The sequence below is a fragment of the Medicago sativa genome, chromosome 8 (assembly GCF_051527215.1).
Source record: "Medicago sativa cultivar Bolivia chromosome 8, Bolivia_mono, whole genome shotgun sequence".
Taxonomy (NCBI): domain Eukaryota; kingdom Viridiplantae; phylum Streptophyta; class Magnoliopsida; order Fabales; family Fabaceae; genus Medicago; species Medicago sativa.
The window spans coordinates 73,236,306-73,254,967 of NC_140756.1; the positions used below are offsets into that span (position 1 = coordinate 73,236,306).

At 33.4% G+C, this 18,662-nt stretch overlaps 1 protein-coding gene and 1 pseudogene across 3 annotated transcripts; both read right to left on the minus strand.

Moving 5' to 3' along the window:
• Nucleotides 1-206: 206 nt before the first annotated feature.
• On the minus strand, nt 207-1,021 carry LOC146901328 (putative invertase inhibitor pseudogene; annotated as a pseudogene). Its single transcript, XR_015021643.1, has one exon. The product of XR_015021643.1 is annotated as a putative invertase inhibitor pseudogene (transcript).
• A 5,086-nt stretch (nt 1,022-6,107) lies between these two features.
• Nucleotides 6,108-18,616, minus strand: LOC146901329 (lon protease homolog 2, peroxisomal-like). 2 transcript variants are annotated; one of them, XM_085733118.1, is made up of 17 exons: nt 18,407-18,616; nt 18,094-18,206; nt 16,964-17,072; nt 16,405-16,574; nt 15,646-15,737; nt 15,119-15,298; nt 14,947-15,030; nt 13,491-13,618; nt 13,121-13,322; nt 12,823-13,029; nt 11,991-12,121; nt 11,257-11,470; nt 10,250-10,552; nt 9,722-9,916; nt 8,977-9,222; nt 6,925-7,026; nt 6,108-6,736 (listed from the first exon to the last, which is right to left on the minus strand). In XM_085733118.1, exons 1-17 carry the CDS (start codon nt 18,511-18,513, stop codon nt 6,653-6,655), a joined length of 2,667 nt encoding a protein of 888 aa, XP_085589244.1. In that variant the 5' UTR covers nt 18,514-18,616; the 3' UTR covers nt 6,108-6,652. The 2 variants fall into 2 exon arrangements, with proteins under 2 accessions (XP_085589244.1, XP_085589243.1); XM_085733117.1 differs by having other exon boundaries at nt 18,046-18,206.
• Between the last annotated feature and the right edge of the window lie 46 nt (nt 18,617-18,662).

The following is an 18,662-nucleotide window of genomic DNA, read 5'->3' on the forward strand; positions in this document are numbered from 1 at the left end:
GAACGACTTAAATGACTAGAATTCAAACACGAAAAAAAAAAAATTACTAATAATATTTTAATATTTCTCGTTCAAAAAAAAATTATTCTTCCATATCTAAAGTATCACACTTACAATTTCAATCTCAATACAATCTTCTAACAAATAAAGAACTATATATATAGCATCAACGTATATAACTTTTAAAAAGAAGCTATGGACAAAAATTGGATACGAAAAATTGAAATCCAGCTCTAATATTTAAAGTATTAAAATTAGAGATCAAATTTATTTATTTTTCATCTCGAACTTTCATTGACAACTCAATTTATTTCATACATGAAACTTGTAAAATTAATTTCACATGAGTCACAACACTGCATGTATATGCTTATTCTCAAGAGAGGCTAGTTGTATTGACCAATCATAGTGATGAAACTTAGAGACATTGCATTGAGTTGGAAGTAAACATGGTTCTCTTCTGTTAAAGGAGAAGTTTCATTTTTCTTTTTCCTTTCTTTGAACTGATCTTCACATGTAACTGAATCATCCATGGCGGCGCTTACTTCGATATTGGCTGTGTTCAAATCCTTTGATTTATTGAAAGCAACCATAGCTTTATCTAAAGATGAAAGGGAATCATCGTAAAGATCAAGACAATCTTGTAGACAACCCTTCATATAATCATCATAGCTTTGGTTTTTTAAGTTCTTTGAAATTTTGGACATGATATTGGTTCCATTGGACTTGGTTAGGTTGATTGACATGTTCACAAGATCTTCAAGGTTGGTTGGTTGTGTTTTGTCCTTGGAAGCAGCTTCTTTAAGGGATTTAACACAAAAATCATAGCTTAAATTTGGGTCATTCTTGGAGGCTTCCTTACAAGATTGAATGATAAAATTGGAACCATTTGAGTATTGAGAAAGAAAGAGAAGGGAAATTATCATGTATACGAGGAACTTCATGCTTCTATTTGTTTTTCACTACTCTTTTCCTTTTGGTAGGGTGTGTGTATGTTTGTGAGAAATGGAATATGATTTTAGACCTTATAAAGTGATCGAGGCCCCCTTGAAAACAAAACAAAAAAAGTGATCGGGCATATTTTGTAATATATTAATGATTTTTTTTTGGTAGTGTATATTAATGATTTAAATATGCATTAGATACTTATAAACATACTATTTTTTGTTTTTGTCTCTGTAAAAATGTATTTTTTACTTCTTTTTTTCCCTGCAAATATACTACATTTTGTTTTTAGTCTTTTTGTTGGGGTTAAGTTCCTGCAAAACTTAATTATAATGGAGTTAATCCATCTAAACAGAATATTTTATTTTTATCCCTCCAATATTAGGGAAATAAAGGATTAAAATATTTTAGAGAGATCAATTTTCAGATGAACAAATTTTACAAGGACTAAAACAAACAACGAGGAGCAAAATGGAGTATACTTGTAGAGAAATGGTAGGAGCATGCTCTTTTTAATACTATTTCTAACACTCACTCTCTTATTGGATGAAACACATGTGTGTCTCATCACTTTAGACGGCGTTAACCATTTCCAAAGTGTGAGACTCAGATGAGTTTCATCCAATAAGAGAATGAATGTTAGAAAAAATGTTGGAAAACAAATAAAAAAATAATACTACAAAGGACAAATATATATTTAAAGCTATATAAATTTATCATGGGACCAAAGATGTTTGAAGAATCGTGGATAATTTATCCAACATTTAATTAAAACTTACCACACAAGTAATTTCGCAAGTGATATCCATAAATTAATTTTTACTCCACTAACAAATTTACTCATGTGACTCATTTTTATTAGACGTTGGATAAGTTACCCACAATTATTTAAAGAATCCTATAAAAGAAAATCTTCATTTATCTATACAAACAAACAGTTAATTTGATATTTTGGTGGGAATCTGATACTGCACGTTTATTCGTGAAGGAAAACTTACTCTGGCTAAAGCCAAATAAATGCTAAAATTCTGGTTTTTTCTGCTTGCTTTTCTGTTATGATTTGGTTACTTTTGGTAAACTTTTCTATTTGTACGTCATTTTAGCTACAAAACATAAGATATATGTCGCGTAACGCATGCATACATGTGGGCTCTGCCACATAACATAAAAGTAAGAGGATATCATCTATATCTATATTTGTATAGTGACAAAAAAGAGAATTCAGAAGTATCTCTCATTCTTAAATGTTTAAAAAGTTTTAGTTAAAGTTAAACTCATTGAGGATAAGTTCAATTTCTTACCGAAATAAGTTTGGGTAATGTTTAACCGAACTTCAAAGTGTTAAAGCTGTTTGCATTAAAAATCCGAGGATTAAACAAGAAAGAAGAAGTTTGTTTTGAAGTAATTAATCAACATGCAATGTTATTTGCCATGAAAGAAAATGATCATAAACTTCACGAGTTGTCACACATTAAATTGTTTTAAAAAGATGAAGGTTTGAATTTGATAAGAAAACACAAGAGCTCTAATTAATCATCACAACTGAGAATACACAACGTAAACTCTTATTTTTCTTCCTTTTTTCAGCATGAACTTCAAAATGTCGTAATTGTTACAAAAGCTAGTATGGAAAGTTGAGGTTTGTAAAATTAACTTGCAAACTAATCAATGACTTAATTTTCTTTGAAGTAATTAAAAAACATGCTATGTTATTTGTTGTGAAAGAAAATGATTGTAAACTTCATGAGTTGTTAAATATTAGATTGTTTTAAAAAGATGAACGTTTGAATTTGACAAGAAAACACAAGAGTTCTGATTAATCATCACAATTTAGGATACACAACATAAACTCATATGTTCTTCCTTTTTTTTCCGTATGAACTTCAGGATGCCGTTATTATTAAAAAAGCTAGTATGGAAAGTTGAGGTCCGTAAAATTAACTCTCGCAAACTAATCAATGACTTAATTTGCTTTGAAGTAATTAACGAACACGCAATGTTATTTGTTGTGAAAGAAAATAATCATAAACTTTACGAGTTGTCAAACATTAGATTGTTTTAAAAAAAATTGTATTGAGGGGAGATTGTTTTAAAAAGATTAACATTTGAATTTGACAAAAAACCACAAGAGCTCTAAATTATCATCACAATAGATGATACATCACTACGAATATTTCTCGTGATGACCCACCATTTCTTTGATGAGCAGCGTAAACTCTTATTTTCTTCCTTGTTTCCGTGCATGAACTTCAGATGTCGTTATTATTACCAAAGCTAGTAGTAGTATGGAGAAGGACGAGGACCGTGAAATTAACTCTCGTAAACTAATCAATAACCTATTTGCTTTGCAGTAATTAATGAACACAAAATGTTATTTATCGCAAAAGAAAATTATCATAAACTTTACGAGTTGTCATGCATTGAATTGTTTTAAAAAGATGAAAAATTGTAGTTGAAATTCGACAAAAAAACACGAGTTCTGATTAATCAACACAATTCATGATACATTACGATGTATGTTTCTCATGATGACCAACATTTTTCTTGACGAGCAACATAAACACTTATTATCGTATTTTCCCCCCGCATCCAATTCAAATGTCATTAATATTAATTACTTATTACTTAAGCTAGGATGGAAAGTTAAGTAACTCTCCAATACCTCACATTTTTTTTTCTCGCAAAGGTAATCCTTACAAGTCTCATGTGATATGTGTTTCAACTCGTTCAACTCTGCTCTTAAAAAAAAAAAAAAAAAAAAACTCGTTCAACTCTGCTTTAATTTTTCTTTTTGTATTTGAGGTGTTAGTTCAATGATAACATATTAACATGGGTTAATAGGCTTTTACCCCCCTGTAATATAGGTCACTTTTGGTTTTGCCCCCTAGGAAATTTTTTTTTTAGATTCCGTCCTCGTAAAATGAAGATTCTTTGGTTTTGCCCCCTGACCCCAATGAGTCAGCAGAATCTCCTACTTGGCACGTGACGTCAGCAGATTCTGCTGACGTGGCGCGCTGACTGTATAATTATTTTTATTTTTTATTTTTTTTATTGGGGTACACGTGGCATTTTTTTTTTTTTTAAAAAAATATTAAAAAAAAATAAAAAATTCTGGAAAATTGAAAAATTAATAAAAAAAATTTAAAAAACAATTAAAAAATTCTGGAAAAATTAAAAATTAATAAAAAAATTGAAAAAAAATATTAAAAAATTCTGGAAAATCGAAAAATTAATTAAAAAATTCTGGAAAAATGAAAAATTAATAAAAAAATAATAAAAAATTCTGGAAAATTGAAAAATTAATAAAAAAACTGAAAAAAATATTAAAAAATTCAGGAAAATTGAAAAATTAATAAAAAAATTAAAAAAAAATTAAAAATTCTTGAAAATCGAAAAATTAATAAAAAATCTGGAAAAATGAAAAATTAATAAAAAAACTGTAAAAAATATTAAAAAATTCTGGAATTTTTTTTTAAAGAAATTAAAGAAATCTGGAAAAATTAATCAAAATAAAAAAGTATCTGAAAAAAATTAAAAATTCTGAAAAAATTAATAATAATAAAAAATGATTAAAAAAATAAAATAATCTAATAAAATGAAAAATAATGAAAAAAATTTGGAAAATAAAAAATTTCTGGAAAATATTTAAAAAAATTCGAAATTTTCAAAAAAAATTAAAAAGATTAATCATTTTTAAAAAAATGAAATTTTTGAAATTTTCATTCGTATTTTTCGAAATTTTGATTAGTATATATGCATTCATCACTTTAAAATTTAGTTTTGTATGGTTGTATTAGGTCCAGTTTAAATTTGAAGACATGCAATTGAAATAAAACGAACCAACATGTCATAACATTAGTGAATGAGAAAGCTAGATTAATAGAGTTCGATATTGCACCCGATAGAAGAACAACCGGCAAAATTCCAGGAAATACTAATTAGTTGTAATTTTTAAATGGTCGAGAAAAGGGGAAATAATGGGCGATAATAGAACACATGAATCAACGAATGTAGTAGACATTGTTGAAAACAAAATTTCGAAAAATACGAATGAAAAATTCAAAAATTTCATTTTTTTAAAAATGATTAATCTTTTTATTTTTTTTTTGAAAATTTCTAATTTTTTTAAATATTTTCAAGAATTTTTTCCAGAAATTTTTTATTTTCCAGAATTTTTTCATTATTTTTCATTTTATTTGATTATTTTTCATTTTTTAATATTTTTTACAGTTTTTTTATTAATTTTTCATTTTTTCCAGATTTTTTATTAATTTTTCAATTTTCAAGAATTTTTAATTTTTTTAATTTTTTTATTAATTTTTCAATTTTTCAGAATTTTTTAATATTTTTTTCAATTTTTTTATTAATTTTTCAATTTTCCAGAATTTTTTAATATTTTTTTTCGATTTTTTTATTATTTTTTCATTTTTCCAGAATTTTTTAATTTTTTTATTAATTTTTCAATTTTTTTATATTTTTTTAAAAATTTTTTATTAATTTTTTAATTTTTTAAATATTTTTTTAAAAAAAAATAAAAAATGCCACGTGTACCCCAATAAAAAAATAAAAAATAAAAATAATTATACAGTCAGCGTGCCACGTCAGCAGAATCTGCTGACGCAGCGTGCCACATAGGAGATTCTGCTGACTCAACTGGCTCAGGGGGCAAAACCAAAGAATCTCTATTTTACAAGGACGGAATCTAAAAAAAAAATTTCCTAGGAGGCAAAACCAAAAGTGACCTATATTACAGGGGGGTAAAAGCCTATTAACCCTATTAACATTAAAACTTCAAAGCACGAAGTTCAAAACACTTCTAAAACTGTACTTGAGGTGTTAGTTCAATGATAACATATTAACATTAAAACTTCAAAGCACGAAGTTCAAAACACTTCTAAAACAATTGTAAAATGACAGTTCATATCGCTTTATTAATAATATTTTTTCTCTTGAAAAAAATCAATTCTCTTTTGTATATTACATTCAAAATGCAAAATTACATTTGAACACACTAACATTCACGTTTCAACTTTTTCACATACTTCAATTTTTACAATCAAAATAAAGCATAAGCAAATGCTCATAAAATATTATTAAAATAATTTTCAATCAATTAAATTAAACCATTTAAAAAAATGTTTGAACTAGTACTCTTAAAAAAATTCATCATTGAAACTATTTTTATTTCAATTTAACTATATTTTACATAAATAAATACCAGCATGATTCGATCTTTTTATTAGTAAGCCAAGTTACATGTACCCCAAAAATACTGACAGTCGGGGTAAAAGAAATACTAACAAAAACCACATTAAAGAGAGAGCTACCCTCATGTTTAGAGAAATCTATGTTTTATTATTTTATGCACAATATTTTAGTAGAAGGGGATAGGACAGACAAATACAATTTACAACACAGTGAGCCTGAGAAGATGATTTTAAATGAAGAGCATGAGATGCAGTTGCTCACCTCTCACAACAACTTCAATGTGGAGAGTGGGTCCTAAGGATATACATGGACATGTCAGCTCCCATCCAAATTGTCGATTTCTTGGCCTTTGTTCGATTAGGACCGTCCGGTTGAATATACTTGGTCCCCAATATCACAACAACATTCAAAGTTTACGACGTTGAATCGATATACAAGCCATTAATGGTTGAAACACAAGATGTGTACTAATACGTGTTGTTGTAAGTCAAGAATACTGCTATAACTTTGAGTGTTGTCTCCATGGGCACCCACCATCAAAAGCATGCTCTAAGACATCTTCCATTCGTTTTGCAAGCAGTATCTGTTAACAAAGTCCAAAAAGAAAATGAGGATTTTGTTCATATCAGCAATGGTAAGATATTATTACCACCATAAGAATATAGATAACCAAATTCAAGTCGTACAGTATATTTGAAAATATATAAGTGAATCAGTAGGAACTATGCTCAGCTGATAACTGTCTGAGCACCGTTCTGCAAGCAGAATTACCTCCAAATTGGCCAGCACCGATGCTGGTACTTCAACCAAGTCTTTCAGGTTCCTTTCAGGAAGGATAACTCTCTTGATACCATAACGATGGGCAGCTAATATCTGCGCGGGAGATAAACAAAAATCACATTATGCCACTTTGTAAAACTTTAACCTTTTTAATCTGTCACTGTCAACGGAAACTGGTTATATTCAGATATGACCCATGCATTTTAAATACCGGTACAGGCGGTGTGGCATATTAATTCTGCAAATACATATTTTATGTAGCATAATGGCAAACTAGGTTCATATAATTCTTGCAGTAAATATTTTTTTGGGGGGAAGGGGGTTGAATATTTAAATATTAGTCTTTACTTCATATAATCTGATAGGCATCATCCTCTCAGTCATTGTAGTTTAGGACGCCTTAAAAGGGGCAAGCCCGGTGCAATAAAGCTCCCGCATATGCAGGGTCCAGGAAGGGGTCCCACCATCTGGTGTATTGTACGTAGCCTTACCATGTTTTCTACACAAGACTGTTTCTAGGACTTGAACCCGTGACCTTTCAGTCACGTGACAACAACTTCACCGTTGGGTCAAGGCTCCCCCTTAGTTCAGGAAGCCTTGAAACACAAAATACAGCCATTTTATATGTCTATCCCAACTCATACTAAAGAGAAATCAATGCTGAACTTAATTGGGCATAGTAACATCGATTAGATGGTAGTCATGTTAGGTTATTCTAAAGATCCAATAACAACCAAGGCTTATCTCACTGGGTGATGTCAGTTGCATGAACCTGCAATTCCCCTTAGTATTACTTTTTGCATAGACAGTGTGGCAGCATAAGAAAGACATGCATTGTAGGAAAAAATTTTAACAAAAATTTGCATAAGTGAGTAAGACTGAATAGTTTTATCGGCAACATGAAAAACCACCTTTTTTTGACAATATAATACCATTTCCAAGTTCTGTATTTTTCAAAACATTCAAAATGGGATCTTCTGCAGCATCTTCATAGAGCACTAGCAGTGAATGTTCTTTCAAAAAAAAAAAAATTTGTTGAAAAAAAAAATTGGAAAAAAAAAAAAGTAACGGGAAAGGGGGCCAATTTTAGGCCCCCTTGATATGCGGGGCTTATAAAATAGGGGGCTCATTCACTTGGAGTATTTTAAGCCCCCATGACATTAGAGTTGGGGCTCAAATTGTTAAGGCCCCTTAAATTGACAGCTCTAACTGCACTACAATGACATTGATACATAACCCCTTTATCGGTAGACGTAATTAGTTAAAGAGTTATGGGATAACTAGTGGGTGTGTTTGAGACATAGTTAGGCCCAATAAGGCATGCTGCCTATAAATAGAGAGGGGTGATTATAGGACCTTTTGACATTGGGAGGTAGGCAAACCCTCGAAGCTCTATCATGGTTCTGTAAAAAAGGAATTATTCGACATTTTTTGTCTAAGCACTTGGGGAACACTTCCGTAAAAGCTTGCTGTCAAGGGAGATCAACCAATTCATTTAAATACTCCACCGAGCATCCCATGCTACTCGATGTGGAACTTGAGCGACCCATAATACCAAAGTCCCTATCATAATACCAGCTGGCTTCTATCAACAAACGATAGTTCTGAACAATGGGATCCAGGTTGTAGATTTAATGACTCTCGCTGTCTGTCTCTACATGGCGATAACGATAAGTAACATAATAGTAGCTGCAAGATTGTACTAGTTCGTGGAAGTTTTTAGTTTAGCGTATTTTAAATAGTTCTTCATCTTGTGGACAAGGTGAATGTGGGGAGCATTCATATGTTAGTTAATTAAGAGGATAATTAAGATGCTTAGTTAGTTAGACAGAGTTATTAACAATAATAAGGTGTGTTGCTTATAAATAAGGGGAGAGATTTAGAAAGTGGGTATTTTGTCAATTGTATAGACTTGATGGCCATTTTGGCATCAGGAGAGTCTAGAGTCTCCGGAATACTCTTGGGATTTCATCCTGTAACGGGATTTTCCTTGTTAACTATCAGAAAGTTAACTATCAGGTCATGAAGACATAAGAATTTTACCTTATCCTTAACACCTCCAACAGGTAGAACTAGTCCCCTCAATGTCATCTCTCCAGTCATAGCTGTATCTGATCTCACACTTTTCTGAGTGAAAAGTGATACCAATGATGTGACTAAAGTTACACCTGCCGAGGGCCCATCTTTAGGAACAGCACCCGCAGGAAAATGAATATGTACATCACGGCCCTCCAAAAGATTAAATCCCTTTGCAGCATCAACCCTAAGATCAGTTGCCCTTGCCCTTACCTATGAATCAATCTTTTAAAGTCAAAAAAGCAAGTAACGATTCTCAATCCAAATCCATGTGTTGAGCAAACAGTGGGCTGGATGACAAATTTTCAATGCAAACAAACATGACCAGAAATGTGTGGTAGTGGTAACATGCATATCGTTTTTGTTCACCGAGACATATTTCAAGAGCTTTTCCATTTTGAAACACGCAAAACTTATTTTGATAATACCAGTTATTGTAATATAAATTATGGCATGATATATTATAATCATTCACTATTATAATTTAATAGAAAAATCTTGTTAAAAAAAAGGTAATAGAAAACTGGAATAATTTTTAAAACTTAAAAATGTGTGTGTGTGTGTGTGTGTGTGTGTGTGTGTGTGTGCGCGCGCGTGTGCGTGTGTTGTGTGTGTGTGTGTGTGAGTTCAATGGCTTCATTGTAAGTTAAAGACAAAAAATTGTAAGGGCGATAGGGGAAGTAAGTCCACTGATATGATTGTATATGTTTACCCATGTTAGTGCAATCTGAGCTGATTCTTTGATTACATCACCAAGTTGTCCAGTGAGATGCAGTTCACCCTTCCCTACCATTGCTGTAGCTTCTACAAACTGAACTTCTCCGCCAAAAGCAGTCCAAACCAGCCCAACAGAGACCCCAGGGGAAGCCACACGTTCTGCAGCTTCACTATCATCAAATCTTGGAGGCTGCATTTGATAACAAATAGGGCATTAGTTCTGCTGAGTATCTGATCAACTAAACTATGCTTATCTACGATCTTTCATAATAATATCATAATGAAGGAAAATCTTCACACATTATATATCAGATCCATATTGTAAGAATGCATTATAACCAAGGTTTAAAAGAACCAGGACCGCAATCTGGCCGCGACATCATGGTTTTTGTTGTCGTTGCAACAACGAATGTGACTGCATCGAGCACATCTATTTGCAAGTCTCCACAATTTCAAGGATTGTGAGTGACTACATTTAAAACCTTGATTATAACTTTTAGTAATGGTAGTGCATATCAATTACCCCAAGAACTTTTTCAAGCATGGTTTCATCAACAACCAACGGAGAGGCAATCCTGAATGTGTTTGAGATGTCCCGACTATTTACACTCATTGGTATCACATCCATTTCAACTTCAGTTCCATCAGCGAGTCTATTTTCCAGAAGTGGGGTAGAAAGTCCTTGCATCCCTTTGGTTAATGGAACCACTTGTTCTTGCTCTACAACTCTTACTGCAGCAGCACGAGCCAAGGCAGCAAGGTTCCTCTCCAAATTCCGCACACCAGCTTCCCTGGTATATCTCTGGATGACGAGTTTCACCATCGCCTGCATCAAAATATTTTCCAATTAGAATTTTATACAGCTAAATTGCTTTCCAAGAGTACAAACAGAACAGAATGAATGGCTTTATCGAAAACAAAGAAAGCAGGGGGGCAAAAAGACCATATTTAAAACGTAACAACAACCAAGCCTTATCCCACTAAGTGGAGTCGGCTACATGGATCAAACGCCGCCATAATGTTCTATCATATATCATATCCCTATCCAACTCATTAATCTCTAGATCCTTCTTAATAGTTTCTCTTATAGTTTTCTAGGTCTTCCTCTGCCTCTAGTGATTTGACTACTCTCCATCTGATCTACTCTCCTTACCGTAGAATCTATAGGTCTTCTCTCAAAATGTCCAAACCACCGAAGCCAAGTTTCTACCATCTTTTCAACAATAATCTAATATTGTCATTTCTAATTCTATCATGTCTAGTCTTACCACACATTCAACGCAACATCCTCATCTACGCTACACTTATTTTACTCTCGCTTTGGTTCTTTTGCGCTAACCCATACCTTCATCTAAACCATGTAAACTTAAATACATCATCTGTCTCTGTTTTCCTTTTTCTTTTAAATATGGATTGATTTGTTTGTTTATTTGTTTTATTGTACCCAAACAAAATATTAGCATTTCCACTGAATGATTAGAAAATTCGCGTGTTTCTGGACCAACTTTTAAATTTTAGAAAAGTCAATACCTCTGGAATCTGAATAAACTCAGAACTCAACCCATGTTGGTCCAAAACTCTTGGAATCAAATGCTGCATGGCTATTTGGAGCTTTTCTTCAGGTGTATATCCAGGAAGCTCGATTACTTCCATCCTATCCAGAAGTGGTGGAGGAATAGGCTGCATCCTATTTGCTGTAGCCACAAAAATTACCTTGGACAGATCAAATGGAACATTCAAATAGCTAGCTAAAGTTAAGGAATAACTTCAGAGTGAATCTTTTAATAATAGAAGAAACATTATTAGCAGTGAACGTTAGGAAAAAGCCAAAAAAGAACATGTTTTGATAACACTAACACGATGTCCTCAATTTTTTTAAATAAATAGAAGTTAGGATTGACTCATCCTCATCAACCATCTTCATCTAAGTGCTAAAAGTGAAGTCTAGAAAGAAAAAGAAAATACTACTACCTAGATAAGTATCAACCTAAGAGGCTGAATATACTAGGAAAAAGTGACATAGGCTGACAAGAGACAACCGAATAGTGAAAATGCAAAAGAAAAGGTGTACCAGTTAGAAAAAAGCCACCACATTACAAATTAAATCAATCAAAAGCTTGTGTGTATGTTTGGGTATATGAAAAGGAAAAATGAGACACTTAAAAAATCTACACGAGAAAGAATTCTGAAATCCAAAAGAACGCCACACGGGGTTGGGAGGGGGGAACAAATTGAGAGAAGACATTTTGATTTGTGTAGGATACTGATCATTGAATGTTTTATTTTGTTCTGGATCAAGAACCTCTAGCAATGCTGAAGCTGGATCTCCACGAACATCAGAACCTGTCTTGTCCACTTCATCAAGCAACATAACAGGATTGCAAACAGCTACTCTCTATATGTCAAATGTGAGAAGCATCTATCAGTATAAGACCCCAATGAAAAGAAAAGGCAAGAAATAAATTTTATAAATTGGCTCAATCACATGATTGCCCTTCTAGACTTTAAGTATAAATTACAATGTGTAGAAGGAAAAGAAAAAAAAAGCAAAACAGCAAAATAGCCTCTTTTTATTTGCTGCTTTCCATTATAGCAGCCTTAAATGCTTATAATGGAGCATTGAATTAATATACGAGATAATTTCTTCGCCAAATGTATCCATGCATCAGTAATACTATTTAACTTTCATATAAACCCATAATTTTAGCAAATAGGGATAGAGTATTTTACATTTTACATTAGATAACAAAAATAAACCTCACACCATAAGATCATAAACAAACAAAACCTTGCTACGTGAATTCACTAATCAAAACTATTTGTTAGCCTCCATATTATGTCTGGATTATTCTAAATCGCACAGAAAAAACAACCCAATATCATGTGCATAAAAGAACAAATGAACTCAACCACATGAATTCACAAATCAGAACTACTAGTGACGTTGGAAATAGCAAAGAAGACAAAAACGGTTGGAAATAGAACTATTTATAGACTTAGATTCATGTATGATGATTATATTTATAACTTCCGTGCATTCAGAAAGTTGCACTTGTATTACAAGCTATTATCAAATTTTATGAAGTGCGTTTTTACCTTTAGTCCATCTATAAGTCGCCCAGGCATGCTTCCAACATAGGTTCTCCTATGTCCTCTAATATCAGCTTCGTCCTTGACTCCACCAAGTGATATGCGAATAAATTTTCTTCCCAAAGCAGCAGCAATAGAAGATGCCAATGATGTTTTCCCGACACCTGGCGGTCCAACAAAGCACAACACCGGACCCCTTGCATCTGGTTTAAGCTGTGATGCATGCATACACTTAAATTAGAAACACATTAAACTTTACAATCCAGTAGATACCGACAGGCATAGTAAAATGGTATTTGGCAACCTTGCGAACTGCCAGGTATTCAATAATCCGTTGCTTGACCTTCACCAAACCATAGTGATCACTGTCCAGTCGCTTTTGTGCAGCTCTCAAGTCCAGCTCAATCTCTTCGCTGGCCTTTTGCCAGGGAAGATCAGCAAGAAGATCTAGGTAAACCCGCGAACTGTTATAGCCAGGTTGCTGAGGCTGCATTTTTTTAAGCCTCCTGAGAGAAAAATTATAGTAAAATGAACTGATTGTCTCTACAAGGTTGTAGAATCACTTTGATAATGACAATATCTGATTTTTCATCAATTTACTTTCATTTATAGCAAGTAATTCCTCACAAAGATCAATCATCACCATATTTCATTATGGTTCTATCAAAAAGTACCTCAACTCTCTGTGCGCATGTTTCCATACATTTGGTGGCATTCCTGCACTCTGCATCTTTCTTTCAAGGGCAACCAGGTCATCCTCATCATCCTCGTTATCACCAAGTTCTTCTTTTATAGCCCTCATCTGAAATAATATTTTTGCAAATAGGAAACAACAACTCAATTAGATAAAAACCCTAACTAAATAAGAAAGCATTAAAAGTGTTCCTCTACAACAAAGCTGACCAAGACTTTTAAAATCATTGGTATAACAGATCGCTATTTTATCAGCATATTAATGCCATGAATATGATGGAAAGCAGAAACACCGACTCTATACTACTTTCCTTTTCCCTCCTAAGACAAAAACTGTCATAATAACCTGGTAGCTAAATGTAGTATATCATAGATTCATCTAAATCAAAATCTAACTACAACTGATGGCTTTAAGACTAAAAATATTTTAATGTTGCGCTTGTAAACCCACAGACCATCGTTCTCAGTAAAATCAGAAGGTACAGTAGTGGTCACTAAAGCAGCACGGACACTAATCATGTTACACAAACTTTGTATCCATAAAATCTGATAGAAAACTATAATGAAAGGTTATTATCTATCAGTCACACACCTAGATCTACCCTGTATCACCTAAATAGTGAGGAAATGTTTGCTGGAGCTAAGATATGGTATACAGCTCAAAAGGAGTTTGTCAGAGCTCAAATATTAATGTAGTTCAGGTTCTGAATCATGCAGAAAACAGGCCAAAAATGTAGCTTGTCTGCTCTAGGACAAATACTCAAATAACTGCTGCAGAATTAGCCATAGAGGCAGTTGTATGGCAATGGCAGGACAGTTATGTAGTAGCTATTAATTGAAAAATTGGACAATTCTGTAGCAGTTATTTGATTGCGTGTGGTGTGGTTATAAGGAGGATTTGTAACAGTTTCTGGGATTGTGTGTGGTGTAGTTGTAAGGAGGATTCTGTTTTAAATCCTCTCTTATTATCCAGCTGTCATGACGGTCAACAAAAACCTTTGCTACAAACATAATTGAATGTAGTAAGGAATAAGAGGCCGTAAGTTTGTGCTTTTTTTAAGAAAAAAATATTTTTTAAACCAAAAAATCACTTTTATTATTTTAATAGTGTTAGTTTCTGATTTTTTTTAAAAACGATTCTTAACCTTAAAATGTAGTAGCTTTTCCAAAATCTATTTTTTTCTAAAAACAAGGAACATAAGTGTAAAAGCTTCAAAGTTAAAAAAAAAAAAAAGAAAGTATTTTTATGATAGTAAACAAATGGAAATTAGCTTCATCTTTTTTCAAAGATTTCTAGAAAAAATCTCTAGATTTTTTTAAAACAAAATCAATTTTTTTAAGCCAAAACAAACACACCCTAAATCTTTGTCAATATAGTCCCACAACCTTGCACTAACATTTGACAAATATAAAATAAAATGTTGTGAGAAAGCTTGCCTGCTGACGCAGAAGAAATTCCTTTTGAGATTTTGACAATTGGCCTTCAACCTTCTGTGTAATTTTCTCAGCTACACGTATTGACTGTTGAAAATAGACGGACACAAGTAGAATTAGAGACAGTTGATATAACACCTGACCCATGATAAGCATCATTAACTCCATTACTAACCTGTAAATGCCTGTCAACTAACTCAGTTGCTTTTGAAAGCCTCAATTTAGGGCCAACTGAATCCAACATAGCTAGTTGTTCTTCAAAACTTATCTCAAAACTTGCAACAAATATATCAGCCAGCTTATGAACAGGAATGTTATCCAAAAGGACTTTGGTTCTTCCACCGGTTTTTTGTTTCTGTACACAAGCAACAAAATGAAAGCTACCATTACAAATGCAATACAGAAAAAATGGCATGCCCAAAAATCTTATAATCAATAGTGCATACCCATAACAGAAGTCCATATGAATTACTATTAGACTATGCAGAAACTATTGAGATGCAAATACAGAAGCCCCCAGCCCCCAGCCCCAATAGTGATTTTAAAGTCTACATTCAAACTACTTGCTACAAACACAGGACTATAATGATATCATTCAACCAATTATACCCGAACACTAGGGATTTAAAGTTCAATGCTCAAATGGAATTTCCATGTTTTTCAGTTAATGGTAGTAGGAGTGTTGAAGTTACAAGGTTTTACCAGCTCCAGAACAGAAATAAGCTCCGTTGCTGTTGCTTTGAATTGGCGAGACAACATTATGTATTCTGGGTCTTGCTCTAGTTGTTCCATCTCTAGATTAGAAAAAACAGAAGCAACTCAGTATCTTCAAAGATAGCGATCAAATCCTATTACTGATAAAATCATCCGAGAAATGCCCAAAAATTATTTTTTCCCTTCTAAAGTGGTGCTAATATGTTAATTTGAAAACAAAAAAAAAAAAAATAGAGTAATAAACAATTTCAAGACCTAGTAAACTAGCATACCCTTCCCAGTTAGAAGGTAATTTAAACAAAGAATATTACTGTCATTTTCTTATCTTTGGCATTTTTTCAACAGGCAACTGAATGCATCTTACTAAACTTAAAACATATCTCAGAACGTTCTCAGACATAATCACATTATCACATTATCAGGGATAGAAGCCTAATTACTAGCAGTGCTTATTCCTTATGTTTTAATGATCGAAGCATTCATATCAAGAAAACAAAAAATGTGATATATAATATTTACATTGAATGGAAAGCACAGGTCTCCACTTAGTACTGTAAGGAAAATTTATAGCAAAATCATCAAACGTTTGGAGAAGCATATTGCTATGAAGTATTCAACTGTTAAATGACATAATCTTAAGTCTTATCCAACTTCTGTCGTTTTAATTCGTTACAAAGCACTGAAAAGGTATAAGAATACACATTTCCTACACAAAATCTGATGCCTGAGAAAAAATGAATGACATACCAATCTTAGTCATCTCAAGGGAAGATATCTTTGCAGTATGGTATATTCCTCTTGTGCTAAGTTCCAGGACACTAAATCTGCACAAACCTTCAAGAACGACAGTGTATGTGACCCTCCCACTTGGTTTCTCTACTCCTCTTGATAAATGTAATGGTCGAGCAGCAACCCCCCTGAAATTGAAGGTATAAAAAAATCAACCTCAATTTGCAGGTTTTACTTTCCAAATAGCCAGAAGATAAATATGTGATACACTCTACAACATCAAAACATTATTTGGCCTTCGTAATTATGAAAATCTGAAAGTGGAAATATAAAGGAGAAGCCATCAGTTAGAACCCGCAGCCCCCACCCACACATCTAAAACAAAAAAGAGGACAACAAAATAAAGAGCACGTCAGGAAAAGAAGGGAAAAAAAACGTGACTGAAATAACTTCAAACATTTGAGATTGACCGACTAAATGTTCGAATTTACAATTTTATTAAATTTATAATTTTCTCATCAACCTACTTGATTTGAGATTCTTAAAGTGGCATGAAAGGTATTCACTTGATCTATACCTGTTGTGCCAATGAATAATGTCATTCTGCTTTTTGGTATCAGGCTTGATAGAATCTGATGAACCGTCTTGAAGTTTTGAGCTTTGATTTAGAATATCAGTTCCTGCGCCTGCAAAGAGGCAGAACAAAAATACATATTGGAAAATCAGTTTTTCTACAGTGTTTGGTCCAGAGAAAATAGAGGGGATTGTAGAGATTTTTATGAGCTTGTTTTATTGGGTCCACAATTTAAGAGAGGGGGGTGATGAAAATGAAGCGGGCCAAAATTTGTCCTTCCTTAATTTTGACTCATTCAAATAATGGGGGTTTGCGACAGAGAGAAATAGGTTTAAAACATTTTCAATATAAGTAAAATGACCTAGCTTAGTGTCAGAATTTGAAACAAAAGAAAAATCTACACCACCGCAACAAAACACCATCCACCACCATCTTCGGGCGCCTTTCACTACCACCATAAACTATCACCACCCTCTACTACTGTCCTCATCACCGGGGACCCATCACCATCGCCATGTGCCAAAGCTTCGCGGCACCCTCTACAACGATTTCCACCATAGCAACCCTCTCTTAGCATCACATTTGACACCCGACACCTATGAAGCACGGACTCCGATACAGACACTGAAGTGTCCAAGAAGTGTCTAAGGAGTGTAAAAGTGTTCGAAGCAAAGAAAAAAAAAGTTTGTTTTGGGACACTTGACATGTGTCGTAAGGGTGTCAAACACCGATGCGTGTCAAACACCTGGGCACGCTTGATGTCAGAGGTGTCCGTGCTTCAGAGTCCGACACTTTCACCGCTGTTATTGCCACTTCACATTTCCATCGCCAAGCCACTACCCCTTGACAACCTCCACTGCTACAGTTTGACACCCACCACCATCAGTGTCACCATTTGACACCCTTCATATGGTACCCTCCACTATTGCCACATATGCCTTACTCCTACTACCAAACTACTTTCACTTGACACCCATCAGCACCACCACCAGCACAATAAAACATTTATTACAACAAAGGTAAAATATAAATTAAGTTAGATATCCCCTCCCCATGTAAACCAAACAAGAAGAGGGTTATTTCACCTCCCAGTTTTATTTCAATCAAACACTTGTTGAGGTGCAGCATATCACCTTGAGATGCAGTAGGACCCGCTGAATTAATTTCAAGAGCATCACGCACGGGAAGGATGCCAATCAACCCTTTCTCTTCTTTCTGCCAAAGTTCTTGTTCCACCAACTTCACACTTCATTAACAAAGGAAACCGTCAGGCATGGTACATGAAGACAAATGCAGAAATCAAACTAACTATATTATTATAGTATTCTGATAAATTTACTATGTCTAGAAATTCAAAAACTATAACATGTGATAAATAAAAAGGAAATTGGAAGCTGAGAAAGTAGAAATTAGAATGAAATTAAGAATTGTTGTTATCGCACGCACCTGCTAGGGGAAGTGCAGCGGATTCTGATGATAGCGCCTGGTAAGAGGACTTTGTTTCTGAAAGGAAGGATTGCTATGCGACTCGGAAGTTCCACCGATTCGGCCATCTCAACGAAGGAATCAGACAAATTCAGCGGAGGAACTAACTCTCTTCATACGCTTCCCACCCTATTTATATATCATATTCATCAATCAAACAAAATTCAATTTGGATTCTACCAAGTTCATTCATCTTTTTATTTTGAGTTAAACATGT